Source organism: Canis lupus, chromosome 1 (genome assembly GCF_003254725.2).
Source record: "Canis lupus dingo isolate Sandy chromosome 1, ASM325472v2, whole genome shotgun sequence".
Classification (NCBI taxonomy): Eukaryota; Metazoa; Chordata; class Mammalia; order Carnivora; family Canidae; genus Canis; species Canis lupus.
This window is the reverse complement of record NC_064243.1, coordinates 108,658,072-108,681,437: the sequence shown is the minus strand read 5'-3', so window position 1 is coordinate 108,681,437 and position 23,366 is coordinate 108,658,072. Positions and strand designations below refer to the sequence as shown.

Genomic DNA, 23,366 nt, shown 5'->3' with positions numbered 1-23,366 from the left:
GAAGAGGAAGATTATATCTTTGCCGAGAAGAGTGGTTCCTTATTGCAGGCACTGACCTCTCACTGTGACTCTGAGACAGCACTGTGACCACCCCCAGCATGCCTCCTCCCAGAACAAAGGAGGGCAGGGATCACCGAGGCCGACACTGGGACCCCAGTGAGGAGGAGGCCCCTGAGAAATGGGACTGGAATTGTCCAGAGACACGTCACCTTTTCGAGGATGCCTTTTTCCGTGAAGAGGATTATATCCGCCAGGGTTCTGAGGAGTGCCAGAAGTTCTGGAGCTTCTTTGAACGTTTGCAGAGATTCCAGAATCTCAAGACCGCCAGGAAGGGGGAGAAAGACCCTGCGCCACCCAAGCACAGTGTCCCAGCACTGGCTGACCTACCTCGCACTTACGATGCCCGCTACCGCATCAACCTCTCTGTCCTGGGCCCCGACACTCGGGACTCTCGGGGGCTGGGCAGGCAGCCCCCAGAGAGAGTGACTGAGTTCCGCCGAGCACTGCTGCACTACCTGGACTTTAGCCAGAAGCAGGCATTTGGGAGGTTGGCCAAACTGCAGCATGAGCGCGCAGCGCTTCCCATCGCCCAGTACGGGAACCGCATATTGCAGACACTGAAGGAGCACCAGGTGGTGGTGGTGGCCGGTGACACGGGCTGTGGCAAGTCCACCCAGGTGCCTCAGTACCTACTGGCTGCTGGCTTCAGTCACGTGGCGTGCACCCAGCCCCGGCGGATTGCCTGCATCTCCCTGGCCAAGCGTGTCAGCTTCGAGAGCCTCAGTCAGTATGGCTCACAGGTGAGTGGGCCAGGCCGGATTTTCAGTTTTTCCAGTGTGACCTTGGGGTGTAGGTTGTTGCCCATACGATAGTATAGTATTGATGAGAGTTGCCAGAGCACTTACCCTTTCACTTCTCAACGATTCTTCTAGCAGTTGATCTACAGATTGACCTGAATATGGTTCAGATGAGAATGTCACTAGCATTACTTACCCAGTGTAATGCTTTTTAAAATTTTATTCTATTTTATTTTTGAAAGAGAGAGCATGTATGTGTGGAGAGAGAAAGAGAATCTCAAGCAGACTCCACGCCCAGCACAGAGCCCAATGTGGGGCTCGATCTCAGGACCTCGAGATCATGACCTGAACCAGCACCCTAGAAACCCCCTTGTCTTCCACCTCCAGGTGGCCCCAAGAGTTGTCACTATCCCGAGTGATAGATTATCATCTTAGATTATGACTGTTGAGTTAAAGAGGAAATACCACAGATTAATTTTGCCTCTTTTGTTCACTTTTTATAAATGGAATCAAAAAGTGTGTCCTCTCTGGTGCCTGTGCTGTCGCTCGGTGTTAGTTTTGTGAGATTTGTCTGTGGTAGAGCGTGTGGGTGCACACTGTTCTTTCTCACTGCTATTTGATATCCCCTGGCAAAGATACCACAGAGTATTCGTCCCTTCTTCTGTTGACGGGAATCTGGGACATTTCCAGTTTCAGGCTCTTGTGTGAAGGCGCCGCTATCAACATTCTAGAATATGCCTTTTGGTGTCTGTCGGTGCATATTTTCTGTTGGGGGCTATCACTAGGAGCTAGGAGGGTGACTGCTGGCTCATCAGATCTGCAAGCATGTCTAGCTTTAGTAGATTAAAGCTTTGCAAAGTGATCCTACCCATCCACACTCCCAACTGGTGCTGTGTTCCACGCCATCACCTACGCTTGTTACAGTGAATCTTTTTCGCTTTAGCTTTTCTGGGTGGGTGGTTAGTAGTAGCACATTGTAATAAGCATTTCTCTGACAACTAAGGGCTGCACGTATTTATTGGCCATTTGGAGATCCTCTTCTCTCAAGTGTCTGTTTGGGTCTTTTTCCCTGTTTGTCTTCTGTGTTGTCTTTTCTCAATTTTTAGGGTTTTATAGATGTGGGAAACGAGTCCTTTGTAGGATCTATGTATTGCAGATTTTGTCTCCTATTCTGAGTTTTCTTTCATTTTCTGGATGCTATCTTTTGATGACAGTGTCTTTTCATGTAAATACGGGCCAGTCTGTCATTTTCTTTTTATGGTTGTCACTTTTTATGGTTCTGTTTAAGGAATACCCCTCTACCTTAAGGATACAAACACATTCCTAGGCTTTTTCCTAAAAATTTTTACCTTTAAAACTGTATCAGAAATTGACGTGTGTGTGTGTGTGTGTGTGTGTGTGTGTGTTCACACTGTGTGTGGTGGGAGGTAGGGATTAAGATCATTTCTTCACAGGGTCCCTGGGTGGCATAGTTGGATGAGCAGCTGAGCCTTGGTTCAGGTCATGATCTCAGGGTCTTGGGATCGAGCCCCACGTATGGCTCCATGCTCAGCATTGATTGAGTCTGCCTGGGATTCTCTCCCTCTCCCTCTGCCCCTCCCCACTGTGCTTTCTCTCTCTCAAATAAATTAATAAAAAATTTTAAAAAGGTCATTTTCTCTCAATACCGCTTTTTAACTGTGTTTGTCTTGGATGAGTGACCTCAGTTTCCCCATTCGTGAAGTGAGAATAGTGGTTCTTGCTTCTCATGGTGGCTGTGAGGATGAAATGAGCTGGTGGTGCACATTCAGTGTTTAGTTTCCAGCAGGGTAGGGACTCAAACAAATTAATTAATTAGCATATACACCAGGCCCTTTACCAAATACTTTCTGTGCATGATCACGTACCCATTCTTCCAATGTCTAGGGGGGAATGTGTCTTTGAGGGATGGAGCTGCTTGCTCAGTCAGTGGCACAAAGTGGCGGAGGGGTATCCAAACCCAAGTGTGCTGGCCTCCAGAGTCCGATTGGAGTGGTGTTGGGTGGAAATAGGGGCATTTGCTCAGATTTTCGGTTTAGGCAACTGAGGGCTGGTGCTCAGGTCCGGGCTCCTCTCCTGACCATTGCCCCTGCCCTCAGGTTGGTTACCAGATCCGCTTTGAGAGCACGCGTACGGCAGCCACCAAGATCGTGTTCCTGACGGTGGGGCTGCTCCTGAGGCAGATCCAGCGGGAGCCCAGCCTGCCCCAGTACCAGGTCCTGATAGTGGACGAGGTCCACGAGCGGCACCTCCACAACGACTTCCTTCTGGGAGTCCTCCGGCGCCTGCTGCCCAAGCGGCCTGACCTCAAGGTCATCCTCATGTCGGCCACCATCAACATCTCGCTCTTCTCCAGCTACTTTGGCACGGCGCCCGTGGTGCAGGTGCCCGGGAGGCTGTTCCCCATCACGGTCAGTGTCACTCCCGTGCCCCCCCATCCTCCCACCTGGACTCTGGCTGACCTGGACATGTCCCTTCCCTCCTTCTCAGATTCCCATCTTTCGGTGAAGGATGTGCTTGCTTGTGCACACTCTCGCTTTTAAAGCTGCCGTTTTCTGAGCATTGACAGTGTGCTGGGCACGGTGCCAAGTGCTTGTTGGAGAAGACCCAGAAATGTAAAGATAAGAGTTGATTCCTCTTATGTAACAGTCCTGCTGGTCGGGGCTGCTGGGCAGCTCTTTGCATGTGGTCATTCAGGGACCCGGGCTCCTCTTTTCTCCTGCTCTGCCATCTCATGGGTTGGGGTTTCTCAGTCTCTGCACTGTTGACATTTGGGCTGGAGAATTCTGGGCCATGGGGGCCGCTGTGCACATTGTAGGATATTGAGCAGCTTCCCTGGCCTCTTCCCACTAGCTGCCAGCACCATCATCCTCCCTCAGTGGTGAAGACTAAAAATGCCTCCAGATGTTACCAAATGTCCCCTGGGGGTGGACTCCCCCCTTCTCTGCCACCCCCATGCCACGCACCACTGTCCTAGGGAACTGTCCAGCTCTGTATAGTTGAAGATTGCAGGAAGAGGGAGAGAGCCCCATGCCAGGGAAGGGCCAGTTTGTCTTCAAGGCAGAAGGGACCCTGCAGTTGTCTCCTCCCTGTGCCCCACCTGGCTGCAAGGTGGGGAGGTGGCTGGAAAGTGTTCTGTCTCTTGCTAAGTGACATTGTGCCCGGGAAGAAAAGAGCAGAGTCTCTGGGCCACTGTGGGTCTCCTACACCACTCGACACACCCAGCCTCACCCTGTCCCCATAGTGGTCCTGGGCACACACGTCATTAACTTCCCACCCCAGGTCTTTGATTTCTCTGGCAGCTTCTGCCCTGAATTTTGCCCCTCTTGCTTGGCCTATTTGCTGTGGCTGGCACATTGGTCCTGTTGGTAATCCTAGCGAAGATGATCACAGCTGACATCCACGGGGTGTGTGCTGCATGCTCTGCAGCAAACGTGGAAGAGCTTACGTGGGCCAGGCCCTCAGACAGCCTGGGGTCCAGTGCCGGGGATTTCTGCCCATGGGGGTAAAACGGAAGCTCAGAGACATGGAGCCACAGAGCTGGGACTGGAATCCTGCTCACGGATGTGGTCCCGGGCCAGGCAGCTTCCCTTTGCTCTTCCACATCCCATTCCCTCCCCACCTTTCTGTCTTTCCTGGAGGGGACCCGTGTGAGTGGCACTCATGGGGTCCCCCCCTACTTGGCTTCCTGTTGGCCCTCCCAGGCAGTCTGTGCCCTGAACCTGCTCTCTTTTGTGTTTTGAAAATCCTTCCTCTTGCGCTGAGAATTGGTAAGAGCCTTGGAGGGTGAGCTCCAGGAAACTGCACTGTTCCTTGTGGTTTTGGGTTCTAAATGCCCCCCACTGTCTTCTGGGCAGGGCAGCTGTAAAAGAGTGAGGATGCTTTCTGAGAAGGGTTATTTCTAGGATTTTGATCCTGGCTCCATCCTGTAAAATTCTGTTGTTGTTGAAGCTTCCCTCCGAACACAACAGAATGCGCATATCTTGTGTAGAGCTGGTTAATCCCCACACATCAAACACAGTATGCAGCCAGCACCCCCCACTAAAAAGCATCAGATGTTACCAGCACCCCAGGAGCCTTCCAGTTCCCTGATACTTTGTCTTTTTATGACATCCTCCTCTAACTAATCCATTTGAGAGTGCAGTCTGCTCCCTGATGGGTGGGTGACAGCCTGTGGTCTTCCTGCCCTGTTGCCTTGCGCTAGGGTGACAGGCTTGCCCCTGCCTGGGGCCATCTCCCCACAGGTCGTGTACCAGCCACAGGAGGCAGAGCCAGTGGCATCCAAGTCGGAGAAGCTGGACCCTGGGCCTTTCCTGAGGGTGCTGGAGGCCATCGACAATAAGTACCCACCCGAGGAGCGGGGCGACCTCCTCGTCTTCCTTAGTGGCATGGCGGAGATCAGCTCAGTACTCGAGGCTGCCCAGACCTATGCCAGCCGCACCCAGCGCTGGGTGGTGCTGCCGCTGCACAGTGCCCTCTCTGTGGCCGACCAGGACAAGGTACCACGTGTGGCCAGGCCAGGTGGGGCACTGGAGTCTGGCCATGTAGGCCAGGGGAGGAGGGGGTGGGGGTTGGGGACATGATCCCACAATTGCAGGGCCCTGGGCCGTGGACAGGCCTCCTCACATCTTTTGGGTGGGGCAGTATGTGCCAGGGTTAGCTTCCTGATGAGATGGGAGTGGAGCTTTGGAGGGCAAGGAGGATTTTGAGTAGTCCAGTGTGGGGGGTAGTCCAGGGTGGTGGAGGAGGACCAACTCCCCGGGTGTGGAGGTGGGATTCTGTGAGTTGGGTGTGGGGAACAGTTGAGAGACTGCCCTGCTGGCACAGAAGGGGGTGGGCAGAGAGGCCTTCAGGTCATGTGGTAGTTGTTTGTTGCTGTGTAACATATTCCCCCCAAGCTTAGCAGTTCAGAACAGTAAGTGTTCACTATCTCCCATCACTTCCACAGGTCAGGAATTCAGGAGAGGTTTAAGTGGGTGCCTGTGGCCCAGGGTCTCTCTAGAGGGTGCAGTTGAGGTGTCAGCTGGGGCTGCTGCCATCTGAAGGCTTCCCCAGGGTGGGAGGGCCCTCCTGTAAGATGGCTTACTCACATGGCAGGTTGTTGGCTGGGGGCCTCAGTTTCCCTCCATGTGGGCTATTTGAGTGTCCTCCCAACATGGCTGGCTCTCCCCAAGAGACCCAAGCAGAAGCCACAATGTCTTTTATGGCCTAACCTTGGTCATCACAGCCCCTCATGTCTGCAGTGTCCCATTAGTTGACCCGGGCTGCTCTGTTCAGGGGGAAAGTACTGGATGATGGTGTGGATCCCGGGAGGTGAGACACACCAGGCCTTTGTGGAGGGTGTCACAGTCCCCTAGGGAGGAGGCCCTTCAGGTCACACCCAGCTGTCTATTGATGGAAGAAATAACCTTTGAGCACCTCCTTAGTGCTTCCCCTTGTGCTGAGGAGACTCTTCGGGACACCCTGGGAGCCAAGATAGGGCCCTTCCCCTAATGCAGCTGCCAGACTGTTGAAGGAGATGGCAAGCAGCCAATACTTTACAAATGGTAGAGGAAAGCTCTGGAAATGTGAGTGCACAGTCCTGGCAGATTCAGGGAAGGCTTACTGGAGAAGGAAACTTTTAAAACTGAGACCCTAGAAAGCCCCAGCCTAGGAAGGGGTCCGGGAGAAGAGTGTCCCCCCTAACTTGTGGAGCACTGCTGCGGGCCGGCTGGAGTTGGGAGGCCTGTGTGTGCCTTGCCTCATTTAGACCTCCCAGCAGCCCTGTCTCCCGGGTGCCACTGTTACCCAGAACAAATGCAGACACTATGGCCAAGGCACTTGTGCCAAGTCACATAAGTGGCAGGGCCAGGCTTTGGAACTTGATAGTTTGGCACCAGAGCCCATGCTCTTAACCAGAGGTTGCCAACTTCCAGTAAAAGGTCAGGAAGTACAGGTATAGTTTATTTGTTTATTCATTCATCCATTCAAAGACAGAGACAGAACATGAACAGGGGCCGAGGGAGAGGGACAAGCAGGCTCCTCACTGAGCGGGGAGCCCGATGTAGGGCTCAATCTTAGGACCCTGAGATCATGACTAGAGCTGAAGTCAGATGGTTAACTGACAAAGCCCTCCAGGGACACCCCAAAGTTGAAGGGTTTTTTTGTTTTTTAAAGCTTTTATTTATCTATTCATGAACAGAGAGAGGGACAGACAGACAAACAGAGGGAGAAGCAGGCTCCTTGTGGGGGGAGCCCAATGTAGGACTCAATCCCAGGACCCCAGGATCGTGACCTGAGCCAAAGGCAGATGCTCAACTGCTGAGCCACCCAGGTGTCCCCAAAGTTGTAGGTTTTATGAGCCATTGCATCTCTGGCACAATTACTCAACTTTACCATTAGAGTAGGAAAGAGCCGCAGACACAGGTGACGCTGTGCTATTTAAAATATGATTTACAGAGACAGCCAAAAGGCTAAATCTGACACCCAGCCTAGTCGCTGACCCCCACTCTTGACCACTGTACTTGACTGTCTCTTGGGTCCAGGAGAAGGGCTCATGCAAAGGGCCTGTGGTGAGAGAAAGGCGGGGCCCCTGGGAGACTACCTCAGGGTGTCTAGGGTCTGGACTGTGATGGGGAAGACAGGCCAGGTGGGACTGAGAGGTGGGCAGGCCTAGGCCACAGGGCCTTGAAGACCCAGTGTGGTGCTTGGGCTTTGTCCTGAGTGCTTCTGAGCCATGGGAGGGTTCTGAGCAGGGTTGGGAGCAGTGCTGGTTTGTGCTTTAGCAGATCCCTCTGCTGTGTGCGATCATGGACGGGAGGCCAGAGACCGGGGAGGAGGCAGGGGCAAGATGTGGATGGGAAGGGAGGGCCTGGACTGGGGCAGGGCTGGGGGCTTGCGGGGAGGGGAATGAATTTCAGAAATGTTTACGATGTGCAGGTGTGGCTGGGGGGTGGGGAGGAGAGCCAGGCCAGCCCAGGTTTCTGGCCCCTTTGGTGTGGTTGGTGATGAGCTGTCTCTGAGATGGGGAACAGGGAGGAGGCAAGTGTTCAGTGGGAGACACTGAGGCTATCTGAGATACTGTAGGTGGGTGGGAAGTGCCCTTGGGCCACCAGGCATGGGTCAGCAAGGGCTGAGTTCATCTTGGATGTCACCTCCTCACCTACCTCCGCCTCCACCCCAGGTATTCGATGTGGCCCCCCCTGGAGTTCGGAAATGCATCCTCTCCACCAACATTGCTGAGACCTCTGTCACCATTGATGGGATCCGCTTTGTAGTTGATTCTGGTAAGGGCTGCTCCCCGCCACCCCCAGGCCCTAGGGAGAAATGTGGGGTCTGGAGATGTGCACGTGTAGTGAGGAACTCCAGACCAAAGCAGGCAGTAGGTGGCCTTTAGGGCCATGGAGCAGAGGCAACATCTTAATCTTCGCAGACATTCCAGGCTTGCTCCTGCCTCAGGGCCTTTGCACTGACTCTTGTCCCTGCCAAGAACTGTCTTTCTCTAGAGATCCAGAAGGCTCACTCCCTCATCTCATTTCAGGGCCTGTATACATGTGTCCCCATCAGAGAAGCTTACCTTGTTCACTTTTGTGATCTCCTTGTTCTTCCCCCCATTCCTTATGAGGGCTATTGTTCCTCAGAGTATGGGCCTTATATTTTATATCTGTTGATGTATTTCTTTTCTGTCTTCCCGAGACCGTTCTCTGGGAAGTCAGCATTGCATAGCGGTTGGGAGACACTGGAGCCAGCCTGGCTGTGTGACCAAGGTCCTGTCATGGACACTCTGTGTGTCAGTTTGCTCATTTGTGAAATGGCAATAATAGAGCCTCCCCCGAGGTGTAAGGGTGACATGAGTGACTTCCCCTGGGTACTTAGTATCATTGTGGGCACAGAGTGAGCAACCCATAAATGTCAGCAGTGACCTTGCTGGATTGAATCTGGATTGCCATCCATGATAAAGTATTCTGTAATTTTATGTACCATCAAAATTTAAAACTGCTGGCCATTGAACGTTGACATGTCATTGCTTTCAAGGGGTGTCCCATTTTCAGAGACAATGAAAGTGGACAAAGTTGGTCTTAGGGTCGAGGAACTCTGTTTTTTTTTTTTTTTTTTTTTTTTTTGAGGAACTCTTCTGTTCAGCCCCTGCTGTTCTGGGGCCGGGGTCATTGTTCACAGCTGCACCTAGTACAGTGCCTGGCACGCAGCAGGTGCCTACTAATAACAGCTGGTTGACTGGGCTTCTGAATACACAAATAAGAGATGTGTGAATGAGGAAATAAGGATGGATCAATGAAATGTCAAGGTCAAGGGCAGAATAAGCTCTCAGTCAGCATCAGTGGAATAAAGGAGGAAGTGAGGGCGTTGGGGACTGAGCGGCAAGGTGGGGGGCTCCCCATGGCTGTGGCACCCAGTCTCCTGTGTTCCCACACAGGGAAGGTGAAGGAGATGGGTTATGACCCGCAGGCCAAGCTGCATCGGCTCCAGGAGTTCTGGATCAGCCAGGCTAGTGCCGAGCAGCGCAAGGGCCGGGCAGGCCGCACGGGCCCTGGCGTCTGCTTCCGCCTCTATGCTGAATCGGACTATGATGCCTTCGCCCCTTACCCTGTTCCGGAGATTCGGAGGGTAGCCCTGGATGCACTGGTGCTGCAGGTGAGTCGCGGCTGGGGATGGGCCTGATCCCGGGGTTTCAGGGCCCGGCCATGGAGGGGAGCTCATTGCTTCCAACCGTCAGATCCCATTTTGAGTGGCAGATGGTTCCCCAGATCCACAGGCTCATGGGAAAAACCTCATGACTCCAGGATGCTTTCAGCTGTAACAGAAAGTCCACCAGGGTGTGGCTTTTAAAACTGGGGTTTCTCCATCCGTATGTCTTATGTCACGGCTCTTACCTCATTAGTTAGCTTTGCTTAGCTTAGGCTGCTGTGCCAAATAGGCCCACTCACAGAGTGGCCAACACACAGAAACAGTCCTCGGGGTGGGGGGGAAGCTTCTTGTATTTGGGGACCCAGGCCCCTTCCTTGTGTGGCTCTGTGCTCACCTTGCTGGCAGGGAACAGGGGAGGGTTTGGGGGCCAGGTCCATCCTCTCAGCTTGTCCTGGTTAGCAGTCAGTCCCGGGGTGCACCTCACCGAGGGGGAGCCTGGCCAGTGCGAGTGAGGCAGAACAGGTGGCTTCCACAGCAGGTTCCCCCGGGGGCGGGAGCGGCCGGTGGCACAAACCAGCCCCCCTCCTATGGGTGATACACTCTGATTGTTTGTTTGTTTGATTTCATTTTTCAAAACTGTTGCTTGTGATCCACTCTGCGAGTTCCTGACCCCTGTAAGCTGCTTTGACAAACGCTGGTCTGACCGGTAGGGACAATGTACCGTTTCAGATGAGCGATCCCTAGATGGAGAAGCGGCAGGCTCGGTTATTTAAATGGGTCAGTGATGTCCTGTAGGGCTCGGGCTTGTTCTAGTCTTTTCCATCTTCTGTCAGTTGGCAGCTCTTTTAAGAACAGTGATGGAGATGGTGACAGTGGATAGAGAACACGTGCCTCGTGCCCATTGTGGGCCTGGCACCATTCTGTTGTGTGTTGTAAGTGCTTGGAACCGTGCAAAAAACTAGGGGTAAGTAGTCTCATCATTCCAATTTCTGGATGAGGAACCCATCACACAGAGATGAGTTAACCTGACCCAGGTGGCACAGCTGGCCAGTGGCAGAGCCAGGATTCCATCTGAGGCTGTCAGGCCCATGCATGGGAGCCGAGGGTGGCACCGCGGCCTCCTTTATCATCCAGAAGTGACACCTGCCCCTCCTTGTGGGTCTCATTTTTTTTTTTAATTTATTTTTTATTGGTGTTCAATTTACTAACATACAGAATAACACCCAGTGCCCGTCACCCATTCACTCCCACCCCCCGCCCTCCTCCCCTTCTACCACCCCTAGTTCGTTTCCCAGAGTTAGCAGTCTTTACGTTCTGTCTCCCTTTCTGATATTTCCCACCCATTTCTTCTCCCTTCCCTTATATTCCCTTTCACTATTATTTATATTCCCCAAATGAATGAGAACATATAATGTTTGTCCTTCTCCGACTGACTTACTTCACTCAGCGGGTCTCATTTTTAAGGCTGTGGGAACTTCACCTATCCGGTCTCATGGGCAGCACCTGGTCAGTCCTGTTTGACCTGGAACTGTCCAGGGCCATGGCCTTGGCTGAGTATATCAGAGCGGGGCTTGCCAGCTCTAGCTACATGTTCACCTAGAGAGCTTAAATTAAAAATCTAGCCTTGGGATCCCTGGGTGGCGCAGCGGTTTGGCGCCTGCCTTTGGCCCAGGGCGCGATCCTGGAGACCTGGGATCGAATCCCACATCGGGCTCCCGGTGCATGGAGCCTGCTTCTCCCTCTGCCTGTGTCTCTGCCTCTCTCTCTTTCTCTCTCTGTGACTATCATAAATAAATAAAAATTTAAAAAAATTAAAAAAAAATCTAACCTTAACGCTCACCCAGAGCTTCTGATATAAAGGGTTTTTTGTTTCTGTTTTTGTTTTTTTTTAATGAGCACTGGGTGTTCTTCCGGGCAGCAGGGGGGAAGGTGGACCAGCTGCTTGCTGGGTGGACACCCTGAGCTTGTGGCGCCCTCTGGATGAGGCCTAGGCCAGCAGGTCAGCTTGCGGTGAGGCTGGTTAGAGCCCTGGGCCCCCCAAGCTTTCTTTCTGCTACCTCATGGCCCTGTGAACCACCATGCCTGCCTTTCCTCCATCCATTCCATAGAGGGGCTGCTGGCTTCCATCTCACCAGGTCTGGTGATGGGTGCGTGTTTTGCTCCATTTCCTCCCACAACCTGCAGCCACTCGGGGCCTCTGAATTAGTCAGGATTCACTTCAGTCCAAAGTGAGAGAAACCTGACTCAAACTACCGTAAGCAGAAAGGAGGATTTCATGAGGTTGTGCATCCATTGAGGGTGTGGTCTGGCTTAGGGATGATTAAGGACAATATCTGCTATGCTTGGGCTTGGGCTAATCTCCAGGCAAGGGAAAAATAATCCCAGCAGCTCTGGGCTTCCATGCCAGCCCCTCACAACCAGGGAGGATGCTGGGACTTCTCTCTCCTGGCGTCAGTTTGCAAAAGTCTCAGGGAGGATCCTGATTGGCCCAGCTCAGGTCATGTACTCATTCCTTGGTAATTTGCTGTTTGGAGGCCCTGAGAAACCAAGATTGGTCCAGCTTAAGTCCTGTGGCTTGCTCCATGGGCCTTCTCCCAGGGCCTGGGAGAAGAGAGGCTGGACAGATAGGCAGACAGTGGCCCTCCTCCCCTGCCTCTCTAACACGGGCCTTGACATCGGGAGTTTTAAGGTATCATGAGTTTGTGTGTTGTGAGCCCCCTGCCACTGCTCCACAGTAGCTCCTGTGTTCTCCAATCCTGGATGGGGTTCAATTGTCTTTCCAGATGAAGAGCATGAGCGTGGGGGACCCTCGAACCTTTCCTTTCATTGAGCCCCCGCCACCAGCCAGCCTGGAAACGGCCATCCTCTACCTCCAGGACCAGGGGGCTCTGGACAGCTCCGAGGCCCTCACCCCTATCGGGTCCCTGCTGGCCCAGCTGCCAGTGGACGTCGTGATTGGTGAGGACTTCCAGTGGGGTGATCACACCGGAAGGGGCCATGGGGACCGTTCACCCTCTGAGTGACTCGTAGGCAAGCCTGTTCTTTCTCTGGGCCCCGTCCACTCGGTCACAAGTTCCCTGTGGCAGGGACTGTTCTGGGCACTGGGGTACAGCAGTAAACAAACAGGCACCTCGCTTCCTCTGCACACCCTGTTCCCAGCTCCACCCGGTGCCCACCCTCTTGGTGTCGTAAGGATGTCAACACTGCCTGCCTCTTCCTCTTGCTCATCCCTGAGTCATCCCTGCCCCTTCTGAGAAGCTGGTTGACCGAGGTGTGTTCTGGTCTGATTTGCCTGACTCAGGACATTTTAGATGATCTGATCTGTGGCCCACAGAATATTCCCAGCTGAGCAGGACTCCTTGTGGCAGTATTTTCTGGGCGTGATGCTCAGCAGAACCTTTTGCCCGTGTTAATATCATTAAAGTCCCCATCAGTGCAACACCCTGGAGTTTGCGTGGGAACAGGAGGCTGGGTACTGCTGACCCTGAGGGCCTCTCATGGTTATGAAGATGGTTCTATTTATTTTAGAAGGACACCGGGCTAGAACAAGGGAAATTTGATCTGAGAAGAAAAAGAATGTTCTGTTCACAGCATTGGCTGTGTGTCTGTGAAAGGCTTAATGGGTCTTATATCCTCTCACCGGCACCTGGTGAAGGTTGGGACCATGGTCACCCTTTCTGTGCCGATGAGGAAGTTGAAGCTTGGCCAGGGGCAGAGGTCCACACCCAAGGGCCCAGAGCAAGCAGGTGAGCCTGGGTTTGATCAGATGTCATGTGGGAGTGACACGCTTTCCAGTGAAGCTCAGAGAAAGGCTGTCATTCAGTCACCGAGGGTCATGCAGTGGGCAGAGCCGGGAGGCGCTCCGCAGCCAGGCTGACGCTGTGGGTCCCCAGGCCCAGGTGGCTCTGTCGGCGTGCTTACTCTGTGCCACCGGGTGGAGCTCCAGGGGCTTCTGGGGTGAGGCCTGGTCATCTTCACAGCAGGGCGGGTGCAGCTTCTAGCCCCGTTCACAGACAGGGAAACGGAGGACAGAGAAATGGAGGGACTTGCCCACGGGTCAGAGCTACAGGGTTCTGGGACAGCCTCGTTTTATCGCCGAACTTTATTTTCTGAGGCTAGATGTGTAACAGGAACTTTCCAACAAGGCGGCTAAGGGGACTGGTGAGGATGAGTCAGACACGTGTGACAGGCCACCAAGCACAGGGCAGGCGGGCGATGGCCTGGTGGTGCAGACCAGGGGTCGGCCCGATTCCTGCTGGGGAGCACAGGCAGAGAAAGGGCTTTTCGCTGTGTTGAGATGCCATTCCTACTGCTTCCCTGCCACACCCCCGGCTTCTCCCATCCTCTCCATCCCCCCCTGCTCCCCCGGCCTCCACCTGGAATCAAGCAAGGACAGCAGAAGAGGATTCCTCCCGAAGCAGGCACATAAGTCAGTACCTGCTGTGTGCCGGGCAGGCCATTAGGGCTCCCGTGGAGTCATTTTCTAGAGGCAGGAGGCAGAGACCACCGCAGGTCAGGATGGTGCCTGGCAGGAGAATAAAGCGGCGGGGGGGGGGGGGGGGGACGGGGGAGCATGGCATGGGTTGTAGAGAGGAGGCCCAGCTGAGCAGTGGCACTGCTGACCATGGCAGCTGGCCCTCAGACGGTGTCCACCTGGTGCCCGCGGAGGCAAGATCAAGGTCACTTCCAGCCTGCAGATGGGGAAACTGAGGCCCTGCCCGAGCTTACATGACCAGGAAGCAGAGTGTGGGCTTGATTCTGTCCATGTGGCTCCCAAGGCCCTTTGTGGGGAAGCTGGAGGGAGGTGGGGGCAGGCTGGGGGGTGGCCGTCCTGGAGTCCAGGAGGCTCAGCTTGGCCCCTGTCCTTTCCCCGCCACCCGCCAGGGAAGATGCTGATCCTGGGCTCCATGTTCCACCTGGCGGAGCCTGTGCTCACCATTGCAGCCGCCCTCAGTGTCCAGTCACCCTTCACCCGCAGCGCCCAGAGCAACCCCGAGTGTGCGGCAGCGCGGCGGCCCCTGGAGAGCGACCAGGGGGACCCCTTCACGCTCTTCAACGTCTTCAATGCCTGGGTGCAGGTGAGCCCAGCAGAGGGACCACCCCTGTCAGTGACATCCTGCGTGGGACATGAGGAGGCCCACTACCCCTGCCAGGACCCCTGAGCCCTCTGCAGACCGGAAGGGCCCTGTCTCCACCGTTCATCCCTGTGGCCATAGGGCTAGCATGCACTTGAGGGGCCCAGCCTTGAGGGAGAGACTGGGGTTTTTAAAGCACTGAATAAAACCACTGCCACCCAGAGAAAGTTCACACACTCCTAGGGTGGCATCTGTCTATCCAGCACATGCTCTGGCCCTGGCTCTGCACTGGGCAGTGCTGGGGACCCAGTGGTGACTAAAAGCCCTTGGCTATGCCCTCTTGGATCTCATGGTCCCATGCTGGGAGGCAGGCCTGTCACTAGACAGTGACCACTGAGAATGGGCTGTGATAGACAGTCCCAGGGGCTGAGGGAGCCCAGAGGGGATGTCTGACCCAGGAGGGCTTCCTGTAGGAGGGTACAGTGGGGCTGAGACCTGGAAGGAGGAGGAGAACTTGTCCCTGCCTCTTACTCTTCCGGGGGCTGGTGTCTGGGCCGTGCTGGGGGTGTCTGGGCACTGGGTTAGCCCCCAGCACTCTTCCCCAGCTGGCTAGACCCTGACACCCTGGAGTCTGGTTTTTCCACCCAGGTAAAATCCGAACGGAGCAGAAACTCACGCAAGTGGTGCCGCCACCGGGGCATAGAGGAGCATCGGCTGTACGAGATGGCCAACCTGCGGCGCCAGTTCAAGGTGAGACTCAGGACGAGGAGAGGGGGCCGGGAACAAACCTGGGGAAGTGGGGGATGGTGATGGGGTGTGAGGAGATGGAGTGACTGCAGATGCACCACCTCTTCTCTGATGGAGCAATCAGAGTGTTACCATACATCCTCCTCCCCAACCATCAGACACTCAGATGTGGGGTGGCCTGGGTGAGTCAGAGGAGTGGAAATCCAGGAGGGCTTCCTAGAGAAGTAGACAGGGTCGACGGTCACACGCTATATCATCATGAAGAACCTGGCCATCTGGAGCAGGGGTGCTGAGCTGGCCATGCAGACAGAGCTCTGGGAGGCAGCAGGGGGTGGTGATGGTAGGGACACCCAATCTGGAGAGAATGGACATCCCAATTTGCAACCAGTGTGATGCTAGGCAAGTAACTGCACGGCTGGCCTCAGCCTGCCAGCCGTCCTGGCAGGATTACAGGAGTTAATACGCGTAGAGCCTTTAGAACAGGGCGAGTCCCTGTGTAGTCCACTGCCTGTGGTTGCGGATGGCTACACTGAGGCCCAGGGGAGTGGCCACCCGACTGCAGCCTACTGTGCACCTTTAGGAGCCATCCCCACTCCCTTGGGGCCTGCTGATGTTCTGACCATTGTCAGCATCTCTCAGCATCTCTGGCTTTTCAGAGCAGCGGTTCAGCTTTTGTTGGCCTGCCGACACTGAGAAAGGTGGTGAAAGGCGGGGACCCTTTCCTCTGTGTCACACTCGCACACGACATCCCGTATCTGCTGAAACAGAGGAGCCCAGGTGGCTCAGCGGTTTAGTGCCGCCTTCAGCCCGGGGCCTGATCCTGAAGACCTGGGATCAAGTCCCACGTCAGGCTCCCTGCATGGATCCTGCTTCTCTCTCTGCCTGTGTCTCTGCCTCTGTCTCCCTCTGTGTGTCTCTCATGAATAAATAAAATCTTAAAAAAAAAAAATGAAACAGAGGGGCCAGTGAGTGGCAGGCCCAGACTGGAGCCCCAGACTCAGCCTGCCTGTGTCCCTCACCTGAGCCCCACCCACCTTCCCACCCGCCCCCAGGAGCTGCTGGAGGACCATGGCCTGCTGGCCCGGGCGCAGGCCCCGACACCAGGGGACAGCTACCATAGGTTGCAGCAGCGCCGCGAGCGCCGGGCGCTGTACCGCCTGAAGCGCCAGCATGAGGAGGGCGGGGGGCGCCGGCGCAAGGTTCTGCGGCTGCAGGAGGACTTGGATGGCTGTTCCAGCGATGAGGACCGGGGGGCCGGCGACAGCGTGGACATCCAGGTGGGTGCTTGGGGCCGGGCAGGGTGGACTCCAGCAGAGTGGGGACGAGCCCTGCCCTTAGCTCTGGAGACCGGGTTCTGTGGACAGGACCTGGCCCCTGTAGTCTGCGGCACCCTCAGTCTATATGTCCCAGTGGACACGGCCCTTGGACACCGGCTTGGCTCTTGGGCACCGGGCTGGGCCCCCCAGAAACTCGCCTTCTCCCGCATTCCCCCCAGGACGTGAAGTTCCAGCTGCGGCACAGCCTGGACCAGCTGCAGGCAGCCACCAGCTCCGCCCAGGACCTGACACGGGACCAAATGGCCCTGCTCAAGCTGGTGCTGGGTCGGGGCCTCTACCCGCAGCTCGCTGTCCCAGACCCATTCAACAGCAGCCGCAAGGACTCGGACCAGGTGGGCCTCCTCCTTGGGCCCTGGCCTCACGTGTCTTGTCACTCAGCGCTCCTTCCTTGCCCTGTTTGGTGCTGAGGACACGGTGCTTATCAGAGGTTATCAGAACAGTCCTGGTCCTGCCCTCCAGGGCTCCTGGAGGAGGGGACTTCTTTTTTTGAGGAGGGGACTTCTGAGTGGAGATGTAGTTGGGGGAATCTGGCCGAGAAAGGGGAGGATAAGGATTCTGGGCAGCGGAAGGGTAGGTCACAGGACCTGTGTCACCTGGTGTCTGCCTTTGCCCCTCCAGATTTTCCACACGCAGTCCAAGCAGGGCACTGTGCTGCACCCCACCTGCATCTTTGCCAACAGCCCTGAGGTGCTGCACACACAGGAGCAAGAGGCCAGGGGCAGCGAAGGGAGTCAAGGTACTGTGAGTGGAGGCAGGGAGAGAAAAACCCTTTGGGATGTGAGGGGGTGACTTCAGGGTGCCCCTCGCTGCCTGGGATTACCCCTGGCTCTCCCCACACTTGGCCTTTGCTGGGGCTGTTGACGTGGGATCTGCAGGCTTGGTGGTCCCAAGAGCCAGACCTCTTTGCGTGGCCTTGTGAGTCACCCCCACGCTGATCCCCACCCTCCCTGCTATGGTGGCGTGGTGGCTGATGGGGCACTGCGGCCACAACCCAGGCCTGAGCTTTTAGCGAGTAGAATGGACCAGTTCCATGGGCTCCGTGAGCTCTTTGGCCTGGTTCTGCCCAGGGGCGCCCCCAGCCGAGGTGCCCTCCCTGGGGTGCAGGCCACCATGCTCTGTGTGAGCTCTAGTTCACAACTGCACGCTCTCCTTGTCTATTAAGGAACTGATGCACTGTGGGAAAATGTCATCGTTAACCCCGAAAAGCAACGTTTATAATCTTAAATACCTAAGGTAGAATTTTAAATTTTTCTCTCAAATCTTCAATTGCTGTAATTTCCTAGTCAGTTTGCTCTCTTCCTGTTAACATTGTTTTTCTCTTTTTTAATTTTGAAAAATTCCCGACACCATCCAAGTAGAGAGTGGGATGAGCCCTTGGTCCCCTCGCCCAGCTTCTGTCATCACCTCACGTTTTTCTCCTTTCTGCGGGGACACGATCCCAGCCATTATATCGTTTAGAGGCGTAAAAATCAGGACTGGTTTTTTGCACTACGATAGCGTGGCTATCCTGCCTAACAAAATTAGCAGTATTTCCTAATAGTGAATAGCAAAAGTCATATTCATTATGACAAAGTATTTAAAAATAAGTCACAGCCACTCTACCATTATTCACACAGACATATTTTTTATACAGCTGCGTAAATGGCCCTGGTGGGACCGGCAGCCCCTGGGGGATAGACCAGTGCAGGGGGCGCTGTGGGTAGGAGATCAGGCCGCAGGGGTGCCCTGAGCTGCCCTCTGGACTATTTCAGATGACAAGGACAAGATGAGCAGCAAGCACCAGCTCCTCACCTTCGTCTCCCTGCTGGAGACCAACAAACCATACCTGGTGAACTGCGTCCGCATCCCCGCTCTCCAGGTGAGTCCTAGCCCCATACACCCCAACTCCCAGGTCTGGTGACCATGGAGGAGGCCGGGGTGGGCTCCAAGAGTCTCCTTCCCCCCAGCTGTTTGCTGTTTTTGCATTCCTGACTCACTCAGTAAGTACTTGCTGAGCACCTGCCATGTGCCAGGAACTGTTGTAGATGCTGACAACCGAGCAGTGAACAAGACAACACCCAGGCCCTGCTCTCCCAGAGCTCACATGTGGGGGAGGATGGCCATAAGGACAGAAAAGCAGTACTACATGATATGTTAATAGTGCAAAGTATTTAGGAAAAATGAAAAGAATAGGATAAGGGGGTTGGGGAGGGATTGGGGTGAGGGTAAGGGACAGGCTGTAGTAGGAAAGGTGATCAGTATGGGCCTCATTGAGAAGGTGTGGTGGAACAAAGACCTGGAGGAAGGGAGGGAAGGAACCATACGATACCTAGGGAGAAGAGTATTTAGAGGGAATAGCAAGTGCAAAGGCCCTGAGGCACATGCATGCCCCCTATACCCAGGGAACAGCTGGACCAGAGGTAGTGAAGGAGAGTGGCTGAAGATGGGGTCAGAGAGGTAGGAGAGGCTGGAACGCCCTATCCCCAGGAGGGTTTGAGCAGAGCTGGAACAGGGTCTGATGTGGGGCAGTAGTGGGGAGCCCAGCAAGGAGGTGACTGGGGTCATTGGGGCAGGAGAGGGTGGTGGCTGAATCCAGGTGGAGGCTGAGGACACACCTAGGTTGTAGATAGATTCATGTATGTGTCTGCAGCCAGGAAGTGAGCTGCTCATCTCATGAGTTCTGCACACCACCCTGCCCTCCTGGGCCTGGCCTTCATTCTCGCTTTATGGAGGAGGAGGTGAGGCTTGGGGGGCCAGGTCGCTTTCAAGTGGCCGAGCTGGAGCTCCAGGGCCATACACCATACATCATGGCTCCCCTGTGCATCAGATGGGTGTCCCCATTACCAGGGCCCCTCGCTTCAACCCTGGGGAATGTAAAGGGAAGAGATAAACCCTGTGGGCTCCCTGGGCCTCTGCAGATTGTGCTGGTGCTGTGACTTCCACCCACACCATGAAAGCTAGCTCCAACCTGCTCGGTTACGTCGTCTCTGCAGCACGTATGGAGCAGCTGCCTGGCACCGGGTACCGGTTCCTGTTCTAGGCGCTGGGGATGCAGTCGTGATGAGAATCACAATACTCCCCACACCTGTGGGGCTCCTGGAGCGGGAGAGGCAGGCAATAAACAGAGACGGAAATAGGAACGCTAATGCCAGATTCTCCCAGCAGCGCTAGAAGGAACAGAGCGGGGTCAAGGGCCAGTGTGGTGGCCCTGGGCAGGACTCCAGGGACAAAGCACAGAATCCCTGGCTGAGATGCCCCGGCCCTTCTTCCTCCTCCTCCTGGTTGCCTGGTTTCTGATGGAAACTGAAACACAAAAGGAGAAGAGCATGTGGAGGTTTCCCGCTCCGGCGCCCAGCCCCCGAACTGGTGACCCTCGGCCAGGCCTGCCTCGGCCACCCAGCCGCCCCATCCCACACGCAGTCCCACGTTACTGTGATAACCTGCAAACAGATAGTTGAAAGAAATGCATGGTGTTTGTCCCCACTCCCAGGAGCTACAACCAGCATCCGGCCTTTCTGCTTTATCCCAGATCCTTCCCTCTGTCGTCCGTGTCCCACTTCCGTCCACCCACTACCTCCAGGCTTTCTTTTCCATTTCCGATGCATTTTATATAAGTTTCTGGCAGCAGTGCCCTCGGCCTGAAACGCTTTGGCATCCACCCCACTGACCGGTGCTCAGTACTTGTTTACGTATTTTGAGGGTAAAGCATATGTAAGGGTGACATGTACAAACAGGAGGGACACCGTCTGATGCGGTCTCAGGAGGTGTCCGACTGTGCGTCAGCTCAGCCTTGTGGGGACACAGGCTCCTCCCTCAGGCACCTGCCTCCCATCAGGAGGGCGACCTAGTATGGTTTGCCTTTAATCTCAGTCCGTCTGTCCCAGTCGAACGTCCGTTGTGTGGCAGCAGGGCGCCTCCTGCGCGGCTAACACGGCTGGACACCTGGCACACAGCGGGCGTGCAGCGTGTTTGCTGCGGGGCTGGACACGTTGGGTCGGCGGGTGGGAGAACCACACATGGAGCAATGGGTGGGGGCCGGGAGGGCTGGCGGGGCTGCTGAGATGGCACCCTGCCCCGCACACCCACTGCCTGTCCCCTGTCCCCTTTCCTCCAGTCCCTCCTGCTCTTCAGCCGGTCCCTGGACACCAATGGTGACTGCTCACGCCTGGTGGCCGATGGCTGGTTGGAGCTCCAGCTTGCGGATAGTGAGAGCGCCGTCCGGCTTCTGGCAGCTTCCGTGCGGCTCCGGGCCCACTGGGAAAGCACCCTGGACCAGCAGCTGGCCCGGCAGGCCCGGCAGGCGGGGGCCGGGGGTGGACCAAGAGGAGGAGGAGGCTCCAGTGGACCCCAAGGAGGTGGCACACCTGAGCAGGGACCTGCTGCAGTTCGTGGCGTCCAAGGTACATGCAGCCTCGGTGGCTATTCCCATCTCAGCCGGAGGGGCCGCCTGCCCCAGGGATTAGGGATCCACAAGGCCTGGCTTCCAGCTCATTAGGTAGGTTTGCAACCCAGCTGGGCTGAGGACAAGCCCAAGGTCACACAGAGGGTAAGGGGTGGAGGCAGGATCTGATCCCCAGGGGCACAGCTCCAGAGGCCATGCGGGTAGGTGCTGCGGGCCCCTCCCCCAGGTCAGCACACGTTTATGGGTTTATGCGGCACCCACGCACCACGCCGTACCCTCGTTAACAGTTAAAGGTGTGCAGGCCAGAGAGGGAAGCTGTAAGTAGCAGCTTGTTCTTGGAAGATGGAGGGGGAGGGCAGCCCCGGTGGCACAGCAGTTTGGCACCGCCTGCAGCCTGGGGTGTGATCCTGGAGACCTGGGATCAAGTCCGACATCGGGTTCCCTGCATGGAGCCTGCTTCTCCCTCTGCCTGTGTCTCTGCCTCTCTCTCTCTCTCTCCCTTGTGTCTCTCATGAATAAATAAATAAAATCTTAAAAAAAAAAAAAAAAGGAAGATGGAGGGGAAGAATTGGGCGGAGCAGAGTTGAGATCTGTTCCCCACCTCTTACGTGGGCCATTGGAATCTCCCTGATTCTGCTGTGTGTGGATGGGGTGCAGAGAAGGGCGTGCGCCAGGGTAACTTCCTGGAGCGGTGCCCTGGGGAGCTGGGGCACGGGGACCAGACCGACGTGCCAGGTGAGGCTGGGACAGGGTGGCCAGATGGGAGGTGTGGTGTGGGCCCACAGGTGACAGGGAGCAGAGAAGGAGCTGGGGCATCGGGGTGTATTCCAGACAAGCCTCTGGTAGCCATGGTCTGAGACCCTGTGATTGGTTTAAGCAGTTGGCTCTGTAGCTGAACTGTCCTGGGTTCAATTTCAGGTACAGCTGGATCCAGGTGCTCTACTGAGTCTCCCTGAGTCTCTCCCCTTTTTTCCTGCCCTTCCTTCCCCAGGTTCCCTACAGCCTCCGGCGGCTCACGGGGCTGGAAGTCCAGAACCTCTATGTGGGACCCCAGACCATCACAGCTGCACCCAGTCTCCCCGGCCTCTTCGGCAGCTCTGCCCTGTCCCCCCACCCCACCAAAGGGGGCTATGCGGTCACGGACTTTCTCACCTACAACTGCCTCACAGTAAGTGTGGACCCCACCTCGGCCCTTCATTCCCCACTGCCTGCCCCCCACCCCCCCCCGGGCCCTGCCCCTGAAGATGGGATCTGAGGGAGCCCCTACCTCCCCACCAACCACGTCCCAACTTAGTGCAGGGATGTGGTTTCACAATGGGGCCTGTCAACCCCGAGGGCTTCTGGGACGGGTCCCAGGTGGGTAGTGGCAAGCTGGGCAGGGGGCCAAGTCTGGTGCAGCCTTCCTGCCTCAGAGCGACACAGACCTGTACAGTGACTGTCTCCGCACCTTCTGGACCTGCCCCCACTGCGGCCTGCACATGCCCCTGACGCCCTTGGAGCGCATCGCCCACCGAGAACACGTGCCCAGAGGCCCCGCAGGACGCCCCCCCAGGTAAGGATGTTGGGGGGCGCACTGTGACCGCCCACCCCGCAGTTGTGTCCTGGGAGTCTGGGCATTCACTCTCTGGACATCTGGGGATTGAGGACCTCGGCCCTCTCACTCTGGTTGGTGCCGGCCACATAAGCTTTGTCACAGAGCCCGGGACAGGAGGGTTGGAGCATTGTGTGTGTGTCTCTCTCTGGTCTCCATGTGGTGCTGACTCTGGTCTGCCTGTTTCTGTTTCTCTGTCTTGGCCACACCCCCATTGTCACCCAGGGGATGCCACAGCAGGCAGACCCTGACACAGCACTCGGGGTGTGTACCCCACACCCCACCCACACACACAGGGCTGGTCAGGAAGGCGACAGGGGGGGCCACACTGTCCCACCCCAGGACACTCTCTTTCCCAGTCCCTGTGTCCCAGGGAGTGACAGAGACAGACACAGTGAGAGACACACAGTAAAGACTTGCCTGTGTGTGTGTAATAACCAAGGAGGCAGTATCAGAGGCTGGGAGAAGGCCTGGGATTTGGGTGGGAGTGGGAGCATGCAGCAGAGGGACCTCCCCCCACAGCCTCCCTTCCCCTCTCTCACAGAGGCTGAGGATACTGCCCCTGAGCCCCTCCCCAAGGCGTCTGCCTTGCAGAGGCCCTACCACTGCGAGGCCTGCCAGAAGGACTTTCTGTTCACGCCCACGGAGGTGCTGCGGCACCGCAGACAGCACATGTGAGCCCGGAGCCCCGCCTGCCCCCCCTGAACCTGCGCCCTGGGCTCAGAGCTCTGGTCTGGCCCACCTGGCAAGGAGGGAGTGTGGAAATGTGAATAAAGTCGAATCGGCTGACCCTGA

The 23,366-nt window shown here is 55.9% G+C and overlaps 1 protein-coding gene across 1 annotated transcript; it reads left to right on the top strand.

Moving 5' to 3' along the window:
* Positions 1-98: 98 nt before the first annotated feature.
* DHX34 (DExH-box helicase 34) lies at positions 99-23,366 on the top strand. Its single transcript, XM_035712409.2, is given in 18 exon segments — positions 99-800; positions 2,915-3,226; positions 5,060-5,314; positions 7,978-8,080; positions 9,229-9,446; positions 12,224-12,398; positions 14,325-14,518; positions 15,164-15,265; positions 16,315-16,539; positions 16,758-16,931; positions 17,218-17,335; positions 18,351-18,457; positions 20,693-20,890; positions 20,892-20,978; positions 21,972-22,148; positions 22,393-22,491; positions 22,493-22,532; positions 23,116-23,366. Coding segments are annotated over 18 exon segments (3,420 nt in total). The 3' UTR covers positions 23,250-23,366.